Source organism: Falco punctatus, assembly GCF_963210335.1.
Source record: "Falco punctatus genome assembly, chromosome: 6".
NCBI lineage: Eukaryota > Metazoa > Chordata > Aves > Falconiformes > Falconidae > Falco > Falco punctatus.
In genome coordinates, this window is record NC_137585.1 from 66,635,820 (window position 1) to 66,653,402 (window position 17,583).

The 17,583-nt window shown below is 36.3% G+C and overlaps 1 protein-coding gene across 8 annotated transcripts in view; it reads right to left on the minus strand.

The window, feature by feature from the left end:
• The window catches only part of PCLO (piccolo presynaptic cytomatrix protein), a 385,852-nt gene that overhangs the window by 73,527 nt on the left and 294,742 nt on the right, over window positions 1–17,583 (minus strand). For 4 of the 8 annotated variants that reach the window (XM_080392027.1, XM_080392026.1, XM_080392025.1 and 1 more), the window contains exons 13-17: window positions 16,839–17,050; window positions 11,778–11,828; window positions 10,721–10,851; window positions 9,084–9,110; window positions 5,230–5,323 (exon numbers count right to left, since the gene is read on the minus strand). In XM_080392027.1, the coding sequence (XP_080248153.1) occupies window positions 5,230–5,323; window positions 9,084–9,110; window positions 10,721–10,851; window positions 11,778–11,828; window positions 16,839–17,050 (515 nt within the window). Of the gene's footprint in view, window positions 1–5,229; window positions 5,324–9,083; window positions 9,111–10,720; window positions 10,852–11,777; window positions 11,829–16,838; window positions 17,051–17,583 lie in introns of those variants that run through there. The other 4 variants (XM_080392024.1, XM_080392028.1, XM_080392029.1 and 1 more) reach the window with 4 other exon arrangements.

Consider the following 17,583-nt stretch of genomic DNA (forward strand, 5'->3'; position numbering starts at 1 on the left):
ACAAGATAGTGCAAGACAGACAAGATGTTGACCAAAGTAGTTGACCTTACTGGAAAGATTGACCTGAGTGTTATTCCAGGGGTCTCTGGGCACAGACAGATAGAGAATTCATTACTGGTGGTGTATGCTGGAGCAAAAGGCTAGCAGGTGGCTGGAGAGGCAGTAATAAATTCATGTGGCTTGACAGGACAAAATCCTAGGGCTATGGGATGTCTACAAAGTCAGGCTGAGAAGTTGTAAAGTGATTTGTTGGACACTTCTAAGCATTACTACGAAAAACAGGACTCTTTTCACATACTTGAATAAAAGAGGTTAGAACCAGAAATCTGATGTGGTAATTGAGGTTATCATCCTAACAAAAGCAACATGTCACTCACTGCTTTGACTAATAATTGGCTGCTTGGGAAAAATGGACAACCAAGGATCAAGTCATTGTTCAAAATTCTAAGCTACACCATTTACTGTACTTATATTTATTTTTTTTTCAAGAAGAGCACTGTTTGTTATTTACCCCCACTGTCCCTTGGCTTAATGCAACACAGATTCAGACAGTTCTTAGTAACTGTAAATTGCCTTTAAATTATAATTTTATCTCTTTGTTATGTAATCGGAATATCTTCTGCTCCCAGATAACTTTAGAAAAATAAGCAACTACGCAAACCCAGTGTCTTTGAAAAACAAGTTTAAATTAGCATCTCCTGGAAAATCCACATAACAGGGAATTGTACTATTTTTAGCATCCACAATGTACTCTTTAAGAAAGCAACATGACTTGAAAGCTAAGATTAAACTAAAAATATTTGAGAGCAATTCTTTAATCTTTGTTTGATTCCCACATAATTAAGCAAGATACTTCTTAAACATTTTCTTTTAAAAATCCTGCAGAAATTAAGGAAAAAGTTAACAAAAAGCTTCTGTTTTGAACATCCCTTACAGAACATTTGTAAAGTTCATTCCCCTGACTGAATAAAATTCCTTTTCTTTGCTGTTTCAAGACAGTATCACAACTGTGTGAAAAAAGAACCTGAAAAAACGAGTTGAGCTGCCTCTGGCACATGCTACTTCTGGTTGCCTGGGTAATGTAATTTACTGCTAGATGCTACACTAAGTATATGTATTTTTACCTTTTAAGAAAAGAGGAATAGCATAAATACTTTTGGGAGGACATGTTATCTTCTTGTTTCAAGTGCTGACTGTGGCCTAAGATTTGAAGGATTTTTGGTGCAAAGGGGAAAATGGAATATTTTCAAGAAGCTGCAACCCTACTTTGCTAGCCTCTTCACATTAGCATGATACCAAAAGTATGCTGAAAACTTGCAGTACTCTATATTTCTTTGAGATATCTATTTTAAGCCTCTTAGTTTAATAAACCTTTAATAAAATATTATGACAATGAAAAAACATCAAAAGAGCTTTATTAGGTAGCGTGCATGAAATAGGCTTCAAAGAGGAAGAAAATTTGCTTTTCTGAAGATATATTTATGTACCACTATTGAAGGCAAAGAACACTCAGTGGCTTGTGATTTTAAAAGCAGCAGCTATACCATCACAGCAAAGTAGGGTTCTGCCTCACATCATCCAGTTTTAGGTCACGAAGGCAGAAGTTCAGATCCCCGTCAGGAATTTAACCTACAGCAATACTGAAACAGGTTGCAGAAACCCACTATCCATCTGACCATGGCTTTCTGCAAGGAGGCCATGTATCGGCAGGAAAATGAGAAAGCATTCCTAAAAGAAGGAGAGCACCTTACATGTTGTGAACCTCATACAAGCACATTATGAAAAAAGTGTTACTAAGCTGCAATTAATTTCAGACTTTGCATTGTAGAAAAATTAAAAATAATAATTAAAAAAAGAAAAACAAAAAAAACCACTTAAAAGCATATTACTGCATGTGAACTCCAGTTAGCTTTAGGCTGCTGTGGACAACTGTCATTTAAAGAAAATGAAGGAATATGCAGAAACAGCCAACATGAATAATATTTTCTCTTACAAAGACATAAACACCACACATACAGAAGTGCCTGCTTCTTGTTTTAAATGTCTGGTGATCACTGGGTGTTGTTATGGATAATTCAGGTCTGTGTTACCAAATATGCATTACTTGAAATATTTAACACATATTCCTTGAAAATCTCATACAGGTATTTGTACAAGGAAAGAAATATAAGATTGCAGTCTCAGTCAGGGTATTTGATGAGAAGAAATTAAGCTGTTGTATTAGATCATGCAATATACTTATTTGTGTTGACATTCATATTTAACATTTTATTGTACTCTATAGTGCTGTACTTCAGTATGTGGAAGGAGAAAAAGACTTTTTGCTAGGACACTTAGAAGCTTACTTTCTCTTGTCCAAGATACTAAGATGTAAGTACCAACACCTTACTGATTCATAAGAAAGCTCTTCTTACTTTTGGAAATAAGACATAGGCTCCTACATCACTCAAGAATTTTGAAAATAATTACTGTCTCTAAATACATTTCCTTCAATTTAAGGACATGACCTCTAGCTAAAGCTATTTGCTTTACCAAACTATATCAATGATTTAAGGAAATACTCTTATTTGCTTTCTGACAAGTAAGAAACTGAGGCAAAGCCACACCTTATATTGTGGCCATACATTATACCAACAGCCTGACCAGTAACAGAACTTATATCTTTTACCATCTTCTCTTTAAATCATTCTAATGCTTTCTTTCATGCTTTGAGTAGGTATTTGACTTGACTTAGTAATTATTATACAATATCTGTAGTGTGTGTGTACTCAGCCTTCCTCTCAAATTGTAATTATCTCCAGTTTATTACTTAACAAAAAGCTGAAATTACTAAATATTCAGTTTAATTTATTTTCTCTCTAACTGTCAAAGTAGAATTTTTCACATGATGAATCTAATCATTCCGACCTTGAAAAAGTCTGTTTCATTTCAAAGAGTGATCTATTTCCCATAATTATTTTCACTTTAATTTCGGCTAGCTATGAGAGAGAAAAGGAACATGAAAAATTTTACAACCATCTGAAGTCTAGACAGTGACGTTAAAAGGACTATGTTAGGAAATATTTAATAATACTTATTTGCTGTCAGCAAGCAACCCATGCTTTGATGAAGCGAAAGAAATGTTTCTTTGAATAAATAATATTTGTAAAGATTCATGAACTTATGTTAGGGTATGACTGCTAACTCTGTATAACTTAGTGTATGATGCAGTTTTGCTTGTTTGATGATCAGAACATTCATTCTCAGTCTGTCACAATTATCATCTTGCATTTCTCTTTATATTCCTAATTGTTTTGAAATATCCATTCATGAGGGTTATGAGTGCAAACAATATACTATTGCATGGTGATAGTTATTCAAACTGTAGATACTTATCATCAGCATGGATTTGGTGATTTAGAAATGTGCTTTATTACATATTTTCAAAGTCAGGGCACTGAATTTTATAGGAGAAGAATCACCCACACTGGTATCATAGCACTAAATACAAGCCATGAAAAGCTGTGGAAGGAAATACTATTCCCTGCACACACTTCTATGTGATAAGAAGACAAAATATACAACATATGTGGTGCTCAGATGAAGCTTATACACTTACAATCATTAGCACTGCATAACAGTCTCAGAGGAAGGGAAAAGGAGATTTGCAAATAGAAAGCAAAAGTTCAAAGAATTCAGCCTGTGACCCAAAAGCAAATTTCATCAAATAACAGTTAAGAAACCAACATCAAAGATACTAGGATATTTTCTGTCATAAAAATCTCTGTCCAAGAAATCCTAGACTAAGATCGTTATCTAATTTAGAATCACCAAACAGCCACTGTATATCCAATACTTAAGCACTCTTAATTACAGCTCTGTAAAAAGTCACAGCAGAACCCAAAAGCAAATTAAGTAAACTGAAGAGCCTGTCTTAAATGGAAAGCTAAGTTTGGAAATAGTGCTAAGACTTACTAAACATTTTAACAAAACTCAGAAGACCTAGGGTTTATATTTCAGCTAGACAAACACGTCAGTTTTTCTTTTTCTGATGCTTTCACTGTCAGTGAGCTACCATTGATGCAAGCCCACATGAAACAGCATGCAAACCCCAGGAAATAGTAACCACAACATATAACAGGGCACCTCTGAAGAAAATCTGAGCTACTGCCTGTTAAGTTCCGATGTGTTGACTGCATGAGCCACCATGCCAGTCTCTTTGTGGGAAAGGTTTTCCTCCAAGGAAAAATTAACAACTTAATCTGTGTTCCTCTCAATGAACAAGAAGAATGAATGATGAAATTTTAAGTTAGGAAGATAATATTGAGGTCTTGGTGCTGTGTTGGAGAAGTTTATTAGAAGCACTGGGAAATCTATTCACTAAAGAGTCTGGTTATTCTCGGCTGTTTTAAGAAGCACTGAAAGATTAAATAGCATTGAAAAATGAAGTTGAAAGTATCAAGAACAAAACACTAAGAAAGGCAAAAAGATTTAGGACTGCATACAGATCCATTATTCTATAAAATATACTTCATAATTTAAACAGATAGACTGATCATCATTTTGCTCATTATGTCTTTTTGAAATGGTAAAAAGTCCCTTTTAAAGAGGAGATGCAGAAAAAGGGTACTCAATTGCTTCATACTGCTTCAGTGAACCCTGCAGGTCAGTTAAGAGTTAGGAAGCCACCAAGAAACAGAGAAGGTTTGTGCAGACTTCTTTCCCAGCTGTGAGTTAAATTTTTCTGTAACAAGGAAATTAAATAACTTCTAATTTTTTTTCAGGTGATTCATATTTCAAGCCCATTGCTGTAAATTACTAAACCAAAAAATGTATCTCTCCATTCTATAAATATTTTTTAATAAGACCTGTGTTTTGTTTGACCTTGCATGGCTTTTGGAATGAAGAGTGACAGTGATTTCTCCATTTGCTTCAGAAATGTGTCTTAATTTATTCCCTCCCTGTATTTCATTAGCATTTTTGAAATTGTCACATCTGTACTTATGACATGGTTACAGTTTTAATCCCCACAAATCACCATTTTTATGAGTAGAAGGGACAAGAAAAGAGTATTGATATAGTAAGCTCTATCAGCAGCAAGGAAATAGTTCCAAATTTCCCCTAAACACGGCAAGATTTTACAGGGGTTCACAGAACAGCCAGTAGCACTGCTCCCTTCACAGCAAGCACTGCAGACCACACAAATAATGAAGCAGCAAATTGCACTGAACAGTACTACCAGTCACGCACCTGCTCCACGGAGATATTTTTATAAATGACTGTCTGATTCCACTCAGGATTCAAGCTTTTCTGTACGTACTTAGTTCTCCGCTTGTACTCAGCACTGAATTTAAACAAAGGAAGGAAACATTACATTAGCGATCTTTTGTTTGTTTCAATTATAACACAAAAAAAACCCCACCCACAAAACAAAAAACAGAAATAGAGAAAGCACTGCATTTCCCATTTCTGCAACAACTCAGAGGTTACAAGAGGACAATGACAGCCTTTGTTTTTTTTTTCTTTAGCATGCTTTCCTGATGCGGTCTTTTACGACATCTTCTTCCGACTCTTCAGCAGGTTAAGCTCTGCCTATAATCATTCCAACATAAAGCATGAGTCAGCACATGCATATATGCTTTGTTCTCTCATTGTCGGTGTTGGGGTCTGGTTATAAATTGAAGTGATAATGCACTGACTACATTTCCAAGACCATTCTCCTATTAGCACTTGAACGTAGCACAAATCCTTTATATTTATATGTTGCAGCCTCTAATTACAGAAGGCCATCTCACAAGAACATTTAATGAATGCCATGGGGTAACTAATATCCTGTTAATGATAGAAACACTAATTTATTATTGATCCTGTTCTCTGCCTATACTTCTAACTGTACTGGAAACAAACATAAAAGTGCATCAAGCTCATGATTGTTTTTATCAATAGCCAAGAATAAAAAGTTTGGCTGCATAATCTATTTTTAAAAAGAAATGGTAGTGCTTTCGATTGTACTCTGCATTTCCTGACTATGGAGAAAGCAATTTACTAACCTTTAACAGAATATGCATTCAACTAGCTCTGTGAGCTTTGATGTCAGATTTGCTTCCATTCCAATTTTAATTTAGTATAGATTTGAATGGACATCTCAAAAGAGCTGGGTGGGAGAACACCAGAAGTTTTAATACTTTGAAAACCCAACAAGATATAAGGTAAAGAACTATTTTTTTTTCTTTTTTTGCCTGTCTGCAAGTGAACTGCCCTTTCTCTTCTGTTCAAATCTCTCATAACTTAAAGGACTTACTGCTGTATCTATTACTAAATTAAATGCGCCCAGGACTGTTCCCCAGCACTAAGGCCAAATGGCACAGATGACCTGTATCTGCCCTATTAAAATCTTTTATGGTTCCTCTACATTAATTTTTGGTAGTGTGCTGTTCCCCTGATTCTCACTTCTGACTTTCAATTGAACTGTGGTTTGGTTCGCACTGTGGTATGCTCTCAGAGCGAATGAACTAAATTCTTTTCTCATGAGATCAACTTAGAAGATGCACTCCAGGGACTCATTTAATCAGCTAGTCATTAATGGTGTACCATGCATGGTACAAGACTGCAGCAGGTCTGAATTGAGGTTATGTAAAGGATGCATATTTTACTGACATGTGTATGTCAATGTTGTGTCTTTAGCACCAAGATTTTCACTCTAGAAACTCAATTCTACCATGCAGTGCTCCTGTAATTATTCTGGAGTGTCTACTGCCTTTTTTTTCCAAAAGGGGGTAGCCATAGCCAAGCTGCCTACTAGACTGATATCTCTCTGAAAGAGACTTGCAGTTATTTTTGCTCTTAGTTTTTGTTTTACTCATTCTATGTAGTTCCATTTATTTTCTTGCAAAACATGGTATCCAATGTCTTCCAGTTTATTGAAAAATGTGAAGGGCATTGGGACCCGTGAAACAAAGTATCTGCCCACCTCTGCTTATGAGAAGAAAGCAGCAGCTCTCCACAGTTCAATCAATTCTATCAGCCACAGCATACATTGGTGTATATATATAGAATTATATTTTTTTGGGGGTGGTGGTGGGTGGTGGGGTGAGGCAGGGAGGGGAAGATTTCTTTTTACTTGTATGTCAGTAAGAAAAGAATGAATTAAAACCTAGAGGGACCAAGAGCATATGAAAAAGAAAGTCACACAAAGTTATTTCTTTGCATATCTTGGAAGGAAATCTGAAATACAAAATTGGAATCCTTTTGGAAACTAGATTTTGATGGCAAAACCTGTTCAGTAATGCACTTGAATTTTTTAAGCACCTCTTCTCCCACTCTCTGATCTGATAAAAGCATCCCCATCACTCAAAGTATTAATGAGATTTAACTGACCCATATGGAGACATGGGACACCGGCAAGCCACAGCTAGGTTAGCAGTATCTCTGGGCTCACAGTACTCATCAAATGCATGTCTATTCTGATCAGCTATTAACTCGTCCAAACTCCTCCTACATGCAGAGTAACCCACTTATTTCTTAACTTAACTAAGCCAGGATAGTATTATATAGTTTGGGCCTGTCTAAATGTCATACGATCTAATGGTTTTAATGAACCATCTTTCTTTTTGAAGAAAGTGGGAAAGGACTATTTGAGCGCTCAGCCAAGAAAATGACACTATGACATTCCCTTTCCTTGCATGGATTTCCTTTCCCACTATTACAACTTCACCTATTCAAAGTTTCCAATTCTTTTCAGAAATATGTGAGATGTGAGTCGGGCAGTGCTAAATTTCAGGGCTGGCAATGACAAAAGGTAAATGTGTTGTTAACATGGTAACTCTTGAGTATTTTCAGTGAAGTCCATAGAGTATCTGGATCTATACTGGCAAGGGTGGCATTAGCCCACATTCCTGTAACCTATAGTCTGGATCTGTTGCAGAGGGAAGCAAGAGACCTTGGCCACTTCTGAGGCGGTGCAGACCCAGGCTAAGATGGATGACAACTGAAGGTCCCTAGACCTCTGAAGGGAAGGATCTGGCACATATATTAAGTTCATACCACAGATGCACCTTTCCCCCAACAATTGTGATTAACAGATGGGGATAATTTAATAAAATGCATTCATTAAACCAGTCTATATCTAGTGTGAAATAATTTGCACTTGAAATTCATAGTATGCTGTGTGAAAAGATACAAACTGTATTACTCTTTTCTTTAGCATTTCTCTACGCTTCCTTAATGATAGTTTATTAATGCATAATACAACTGCAAGTATAATGAAAAAAGTATAACAAAATAGCTGCATATAAAATGTGTAAGCACATTCATTACATAAAGAAACAGACTGATAATAGAGAAGATCTGTTTATTGAAATTAATTTGTTGACTTGTTTGATCAGGTTTCTACTTTTAAACAAATTTGGAATTTGGGGTGAATTACTATGCTTGTGTACTTAGCCTGGGCTGATACTGGCATATCTTGAGCATGAAGGTTTTGCCTTATGTTTCCAACTCCAGGACAAACAAAGCACTAGTCATTTTAATAACTAAAAATTCAACTTTGTTTACCACAAATAACTATTTATGTGGTCAAAGAGCTCTAAAGCTGGCTGGGCAACTACCTAGAATTATACCTAGCTTTAACATCTATATACTGTGCAAGTATAATAACATCTATATACTGTGCAAGTATATAACATCTATATACTGTGCAAGGTATATAGAGAAAAATACTACATTTCATTTCCAAAGAATGCCTGTTCTTCGTAGCAGTAACACCATTCAGAATCTTGATACAAGTTCACAGTTAAGTATTTTTCAACTTTCAGTGAGTGAGAATGAAGTTTTAGGTATTTCTGAACTAAATTCCTCCAAACGTCAAAAGAAATTTTGTCATCAGTGTTTGGCCCTAAAATATTACTGCATTGATGAGCATTAATTACTTGTTTCGAGTTCCTTCTGACCTGTAAATGGGATTAATTAGAGAATGAATAGCAAAACCATGCTGCAATTGCATTCCATTGAAACTCAGGAGAAATCTTTAGCTTAGCACACAGACTGATTGTATCATGCATGCATACAAAAAGGAAAGAATAAAATTGGAAGATAGTACACTCTACCTTGCATTTTGGACAACCATGACTTGTCTGCATACCCAGCATTTACAGAGTTAGGAACATAGAGGAAGCGGAGTGAGAGAAAACGAAAGCAGAGATGAAAGAAAACGTGAATAACGGGTAGTTTGTAGTATAAGAATGAAAGGCAACAGAAGCATTACAAAGAATAAGAAGTCTAGCATGGACTGAACTACAGGTAAAATATATTCAGTAGCAATTCAAGTTTCTGCTTTCAGAAGCAAGTTTGGCACTTTTGAGAAGCTCTCCATTTTCCTTATTCCCTAAAGCTCCAAGTTACATGCAAAACCATAACAGTGCCATGTTTTACAATAACAAACCCAAACAAAATTAAAATCCTAACTCTTCATAACTCAGCAGCAAGTTTAAACCTATAGTTGGATCTGGCCTAGACCTCTGCAGGCCAAACATCTCTCTAGTTCAAAGTCTTGTTTCTACATCAGTGAATTTACCTGCAAACATTCAGTGAGATTGATTTGACAAGTATTTTACAAGTCTCTTCGGTACAATAAGCCCCCCCTCAATATTTAGGAGCTGTTCCTATTATATTCAGTAACAATTTTGGGCCCAGTGCCACTGAGCAATATTGAATGCTGTGTATCTGGAATTTGCAAGCTATAAGAGCCTTCAATTCATGTGCTTTTACTGGTGCTTGCCCATGTGTCAAATGCTGAACTGAGACCTGAGCATCCACTTTCCTCTTACTTTGAATAGAACAGAAATACAGATTTTTAGTTCCACGGTCCAAGCCTAAGAGTCTTTTAGGATAAATGTGATTATACAAGCAGAAAAGTTTGAAGGAATTTCTCTTTGCAATCTAAGGTCTATTCCACCACCTTAATTTTAGATATATCTATTGTGCCACAGAAGTCAGAAGGATTATTATAACCATGTATACTTATGCATATGTATGACATTCTGCAACTTTAGAGCACCAAAGAAGAGTTTTAATATTGCTGATATGGAAACATACGTTCTAAAGGAAACACTAATGAGCTATTTGTAATTACAGAATCTAAAGAAGCAGCGGTTTGTGAAAAAGTGATTAGTGATTTGTATAGTCATTAGGTACAAAATCACCAGAATTTCTAAAACATATTAGCGCTTAAAAAAAAAAAAAGTCATAAAAAATCACATGGAATGAATGTTATCTGATTAGTATTTCTCATCTTTGGTATTATACTACAACGCTAAATTTATCTCAGATACTAAAATTCTGCATATTTGCAAATCTGTCCCAAATTCTGAACACCTTGAGCTGAAGCAACAATTCATTCCATGTTAAACTTAACATGTAGCTTCCTATATTACAGAACGTATTACATATATTTAGCATGTTTAAGTAGAGTCTGCTGTTCTTTTAATACGTATTTTTGCATGGATTAGAAATTTTTAAAGGAAACATGAAAAAAAGTATTTAAATCTTCAGGAATGATCATGAAGTCCCTGAGGTCATTAGCAAATTCTCCTGGGAATAGTGTCTGGCTCTCTATTAAAAGTCCACCCTTTTTCCTGGTGTTTCACCTGGACCTTCTATAGCAGTAACTCGGTTCTGTTTATTAGTGTCAAGTAAAAAACCCAAATTAAAAGAAAATTCAGGGTACAATTTCTCCTACACTTACCCTCTCCCTGGAAGAAGGTAAACTTTAACAAAGGGGTCTGAATAGCCATTGTTGTCTCTGGGAGCAAGGTTTCTTGCCTGAAGGATGTGGATGATAAGGTTGCCAAGGTGTTTGTCATAGTTGATTTGAAGCTAGAGAATGTATTAAAACACAGTAAGATTATTAGTTATTTTTACTTCCTAAATGATTCAATACCTCTACTACATCCTTTGAATAAAATGAGTTTTAGAGCTTTACTTTAGCTGGAAACAAACACATTTTAGGAAGCTTCTGTCTCTCTCTCCTGACTTGAATGAGATGCTAGATTATTATGTTTGATCTTGAAACAAATTTTGCTTTTAAAGTCTGCCAGCCTTGGTTAACAAAACAAAACAAAAAAAGGAAATATCCATATTGATCTATTCAAATGCTGGAAAAAGCAAATGAAATTTGAACTCTTTTATGTTATTCTGAGCAATAGCCAGCTTACTGGGTAGGAATTGCAGAAGTTCTGGCTACCTAGAGCTTAAGCCCAGGAAGGATATTATAATACTATGAAAAGACTGTTAGTACTATTATAGGGGAGAGGGATTAATTGAGGAAAAAATGACTGAAATCTATAGGAAGTTAGGCTTCCTTTATTCTGCTGCTCTCAGTTCCACCAATTTAAAAAGCTAGAATAATGTCAGTTTACATAAGAGACAACTACAAACTTGGCATTACATGGAAATAAACACACTGCACCATGAGAAACCCACAGCAGTCTTTGCTTAAATGTAAACAGTCTGGAAATTTCTGTAGTAAACCGCAAAAAGTTGCCAAAGATTAAAGATTAGAATGAACTTCACTATGCTTTTAGCCCCTTCAGGAACAGTAGCATTTTCCATTCTATCTGGTTATATCTCACAAGCCAACAATACAGAGGCAAAAATCAAGCACTGACTTACATTAGTGACATTTCAAAGGGCTGGAGTTGAATAAGAAATCAGTTAATGGAGACTGTTTTCTGCAAACTTATTCATCGGAAAAATACATCCAGCAGCAACAAGAACGTGCACAGTAGAAACTACATATTTACCTGAATTTCTCCAGTGATTGGATGGGAAGCAGACTTCGTAGTTTCTGTGGGCTGCCATATTAAAATACATAAATAAATAAATAGGCACACGCTTCCAAATATACACATATGCATATTGGAAATAACAGATTTTCAGTTAACTTGTCTTAGAGGTATCATTTATACTGCTGTATCACCACATGTTTTAAAAACCGTTTATCTCCAATTTGTATGCTCAAAACGAATAGTTAAGATATTTCAGCATCACCTAAAGTCCAGCCCACCATTTTGGTCACCCTTTGTGCAAGTATAGAGTCAGACAACTTAAACACCAAAGTTTTTACAGTCAGAGCAGGTTGGTCACACAAGGAGGCATGGGGAGAAAAAGACATATAGCATTAACCCTGTCTAACAGAAGTGAATGCTGCAAAGAGAAACCAAATACCATGTCAAGTACAAGATGGCTGTATTTCTATTGAAAGGCAAAAGTTACGCTAGTTTAAATCAAGTTTAGGTGAAAGTAGGTAGAAAGAGTGGAAAGAATGTTACTAAAACTGATGGATGTGTATAAGTGGATCTCACAATTGCAAGCCATCTTGTAAAATATTTTTTGCTTTATTCTGTGTTTTCTGATCATCAGTTCAGCACTTCACATTCTTCCACACACTTTGGGTGACATGAAATTTAAATTTTCTGTCCTCCCCTTTACAATGCTGTATAATTGTGCTTGCTCCTTTCTGTTCTTTTTCACTGAGCTTCTCTAGGTTGCTGACAAAAGCCATAAAATACTTGGAGTCTTTATTTTTCCCCTTTTCTTCCCTCCTTTTTGTTAGTAGTTGGAAAGTAATATCACCACTTGCTTCAAATCCTGGGCTCAGAAATACGTTGTTTTGCTAAATGGTGGTGCCCTTGAGCCACCCTGGACCTACCTCCAATCTGCAAGCCATCAGTCAAGCAAGAAAGCTCTCTCTGGTTCAGTAGCAGTATTTAAATGTTTTTGCATTCTCTCCACACCTGCTTCCTTGGTTGATGCAGCAAAAAAAAAAAGGATGCAAACAAGGACAAACTTACTGTTCTCTGAAGACTGATCTGGAAGTCAACTTTTCCTATTTTGCCAGATGTGACCAGCAGTCTGATGTACTAGTCTTTGCAGTTAGGATTTCCTTCACTTTCTGAGAAGAGTAAACCCCATCTGCCTCTCATGTGCTGCTCTACCCTCCAAAAAATCCCTTAGCGATTTTCTCAGGATGTTGGACATGAATTGTTTTGACGTAGGCCAATGCAGAGCCCATGTCTCCTGGACCAGAGCATGAAGTTAAGGTGATGCACTGCCTTATTCAGGTTTGCAATGAAGAACATCCCCTCAATTACTCAGATCTGCAGACCAGAACTAACCAGAAAAATCCCAGCTAAACACTAGCACAACATAAATACAGGAGATAAACAGCCCAGACCTGCCTGTTATATAGTTGTATTCACTGTCATCTGTCACCTTTTTTTTGTTTTGTGTGCTTCAACTTGCCTTCTAGATGTGTTCCTTTATGAACACAAGCATTTTCATGGGGAAAAAAGAAAAGCTGATTTTTCTGGAAGTGCATGTGCCTCAAAATATTTCTCATGGAAAATTTTAAATCAGCTTTTCTTGCTACCTTACAAAGCTTTTAAGGAAGTGTCATCCCTCTAACAGCTAAAGTAGGTCACCAACTTATAAAATGTTCTGAATCTTAAATGATATTTTAGATTGGTAGAAAACTACTCCTAAAACTTGTTTGGTCCTTGAAAGAATATTTAAAGAGAGAATTGCACTCTTTCTGCCAAAGACACAGACCTATCTAAGCATCATGCAAACTTTCACAGTAGGGCTTAAATGGCTTATATTTATTATACTTTACCTCTACAAATGGATTTTATTACATTTAATAGTTCTGACCTCAGTCTGTACTAGCACAGACAATGCTACAAAATAACATGGAGTTGGTTGTGCTGTGACTACCAATTCACTGCCAGATAGATAAATGCTCTAATTTTTCAGAAGTTTGAACAGCAAAAATAATGAGCTCATTCACTTTAAATATCATGTAATACAGAATGTATTAGTATCAATACTGTAGAAGGAGTTCAGAGAAAAGGCAATGGGCATGCTGAATTTGCATGGGGACTTCCAAAGGTGGTTAAAGTGAATTTGCCTTTAGCCATGCAGTTACTTTGCTTTCATTTACTTGTCTGCAAAAATAAATGTGTATCGTTACATTTCTATACCACTGTTAATTCTCTGTATTCATTTACAACACTATGAGTCAGTATATTAAATAGTTTGTTTTCTCTCTGATGTCAGCTGATTTAAAACTGACTGTGAAGAACTACCCAAATATTTCAAAGAAACATGAATAATTTAAGCTGAACGAGACCTCTCAAGGTCATCTGGTCCAACCCACAGCTCAAAGCTGGGCCAGCTTTGAAGCTGGATCTGGATTGAAAGGCAGAGATGCAAATAAGTATCTTTCTTTATCAGGGAATCAGTGAGGATTAATTTGAAAAGAAGGGAAATTATTTCACTGCTGACTTCTCTAGGAGCTAAAGGAACTGAGGATTTAGAAAAACAATCCATTCTTCAAGATACAAAGATACAATTAAATGCTTCTACAGAGCATTTATATCCTGGATGTAACCTGCACCACAGAATGATCATACATTTACATTACAAAAGAAACAGGTCTGCACAGGGTATAGTGAACTCAAGTCTCCCAAAGGTTACATCTCTCCTATGATGTCTAATCTCACTTCATTCTAATTTCTTCTGATACTCCCTGCATGCACTCACACACACTGTGTAAGAACCAGTGCTTTGTAATGCCATCATACCTGCCAGAGAAAGCTGTCATGATCATGATGTGAAATTTGTTAATGTCAGGCTCTGATGCTATGCACTACCACTCTGTAGTAATGGGACAAAACATCGGCACTGCAGGATCTCCTACAACACCTCTGGAGTGTACATTCTATACAAAAAAACTTTAAAAAAAGAAAAAAAAGATTGTACTTGCTAAAAATAAGAACAGTTGCAAAAACAAGATCTAGGCAGTTTGGATATTTACTCTGTCATGATACTTTGGCAAGGCTGCAGCCAGCTTAGAAACGCTGTCAGCCCAAGGCAAAGAGCCATTCCAGAAAGGATGAGCAGTAGCGTTGTCTTCTAACAGAGATCAACACCATTATAAACTTGGCCTGCAGTCAATGGACAGAAACTATACAAGTCAACAAGAGCTACGGTTGTTATGAAAGAAATGCCTCTCAATTTGATTTTCTGAAAGAAGCAAAGAATGTTTTAAATATTTACCTGATTGGTTTTGACTTTTGCATCCCCTACATAAAGGCATTAATTTTAATTTTTTTTTTTGTTTCATCTTTATAAGCCTCCAGCTGAATTTTCACAAAAGATTACTAAATCCTCTGTGAAGCAGGAAATTAAATTTACATATATAATTTTAGGTGACCTGCTACAGTGCCAAAGCTAGGAACCCAGTCTTCTCATGTGGCCAGAGAGGGGCACCCCTCCAGGATACACTGCACATCAAAGATTTATGGGTTTCCATACACTGTGCAGTGAATTTAGGGGTGTGATGCATTCAACCAGATGAGCGGGGTTTCAGTGTAGATGGTGACATCTGTGCTAAGAGCCCTGCCCTCTCCCTTCCATGTAGTGCATACACTTTAGTGGCAGGTTTCATCCAGTCTCATGAACTGTATTTCAGAAGTGGTTTATTCTCACTGGCAAACTAGTTCATATGTAGATGTATACAATACTCAGAGTAAGGTGTAAGGAAACCAACTATTCATCGGATGATTAAGCATTTCTGCCAGGTCCCTGATGTTACATGCAGTGAAGCTCAACATAGAGATTTAACTTGTGCACCGCAGACCTTAATTAGTTCATAAAAAGTCCATGGGAATTGTGGCAAGACAGAATTACTATATAAAACAAACAGATCAATAAATACATTTATAGTTTTTGCTAAATTGCTGGATGAAAGATTTTTGTGTTTCCTCTCACATGAAAGCTATGTAAGCATATTGCAGAGCTATCTGAAATGAGCAGGCACCGTTTGCTGATTTTGATTTGTACAGTGCCTAATGCATTTGCAGTTCAAGTCACAGTCACAGCTTCAACAGCACAAAAATATAAACATAGCAATAATGCAGTAGGAACCTGACAGTCCCAAGAAGGAATAAAGATACAGATAAATAAATACCTAGAAAGAACCCTGTTTGCAATGTGAAACTTTGCTTCCAATAGTAAGACAGTGAGAAGCTGGGTATTCAGGATAGCCATCAGCTTTAGCTATCTTGCAAATTACTTAAGCAAATGCAGTCTTCGCAGAATTGATTTTCACTTCAGGTGTTAACTTTTTTGACACAAAATGCAAAAATGTGACAGATGACATTATGATCTAGTTTTCAGTTTCAACTGTGAAAAAATGCTACTAAATTCCCACTTTGCCCTTTCCAGGTGTGCAGGTGGGTGCACAGAGAGAAAGAAGTTCAGCTGAGAAATGGACAGGATGTGTCAAAGAAAATGACAACTCATGCTTAGCAAGTTCACTGGAACTAGCTAGTGACAAAACACATTTTGATGGTAAATTTATTTTGCATTCTTTCCCTGTTTTTCAGAGAAACGCTTAATATTGCTATGATTATGCATAGCTTCTAACACTTGAAACAGTAGCTTAGTGCAGAGAGGGAAATTACAATCTTTGGAATATCAGCTTCTCCTGTGGAACTAGTACCTCACCATCATGTAGGATGCACTTAAAAAGCAACAGCAAAAAGAATGAAAAGGGCAATTATTTTCTTTAAAAACAATAATAGTAAGTTTGAGAAACCTGTTTGCAGAGAGGGCCTAATCTTCTATGACCTTGGATAAATCAAGTAGTGTCCTTTCCTTGTGTCCAAACTCTGTATCTTAACAGTAATACTCATCACTCTCGCGGAAATTAATTCATCAATATGTGCTGTGATTTCTTGCTACACTAAAGAAGATAAATACACAGTTTCTTATTGCCACATAACTGAGAAGTTTCTTACCTTGCTGCTGTGCCGCTTTTTGCTCACTGAGGGAGAACCAGGCTGACCAGGGCTAGGAACAGCACTGGAAGTGGCAGAAGTGGTTCCAGAGTGAACATGAGATCCTTTTTCCACTCCTGAAGAAGCAACCAGAGGCGACTGCTGTAGAGAAACCTTTTGGAGCTCTGCAGCCAGCTGCTTGGGATCAACCCCTGGTGACTTCGCTTTATCTACTGGATTAAAGTAAGAAAGCACAGTATTGATAATTGCTAGCAAATTCAAATCCATCTTGCCACAGTACAGGGACAGGATAATGATCTTTATAAATTTTCATGTCATCTGCTTGTAGACTTCGAAGATGCAAAAGCCAAACTACAAAAGATAGATGTCTCCCCTACAACATCAACATCCCAATTCCAATCTTTCTACTCAACACTGTCAACTAGTGTTACTCACCTCACAAGCTTTTTGACAAGATTATTCTCTAGCAGAAGAAAAATAAGCCTTGCTGATCATTCTGAATCATACTGGAGCAAATTACAGTTTTCAAGACTGTCTGTGCTAACTTCCACTGTTTCGAAGTCCAGTTTCACCAAGTATCTGAACTTTCTTGTAACAATCTTTAATCTCAACCTTTTTTTTTTTTTTTTAAATCAATTAGCCATTCCATAAAACTGAATTCTGCTCCTGAGATAACTTATACAAAAATAAAGAGAAAAGGAGCTCAGAACTTCATTTGTTTTCATTTTATTCTGCCTTGGTTAAT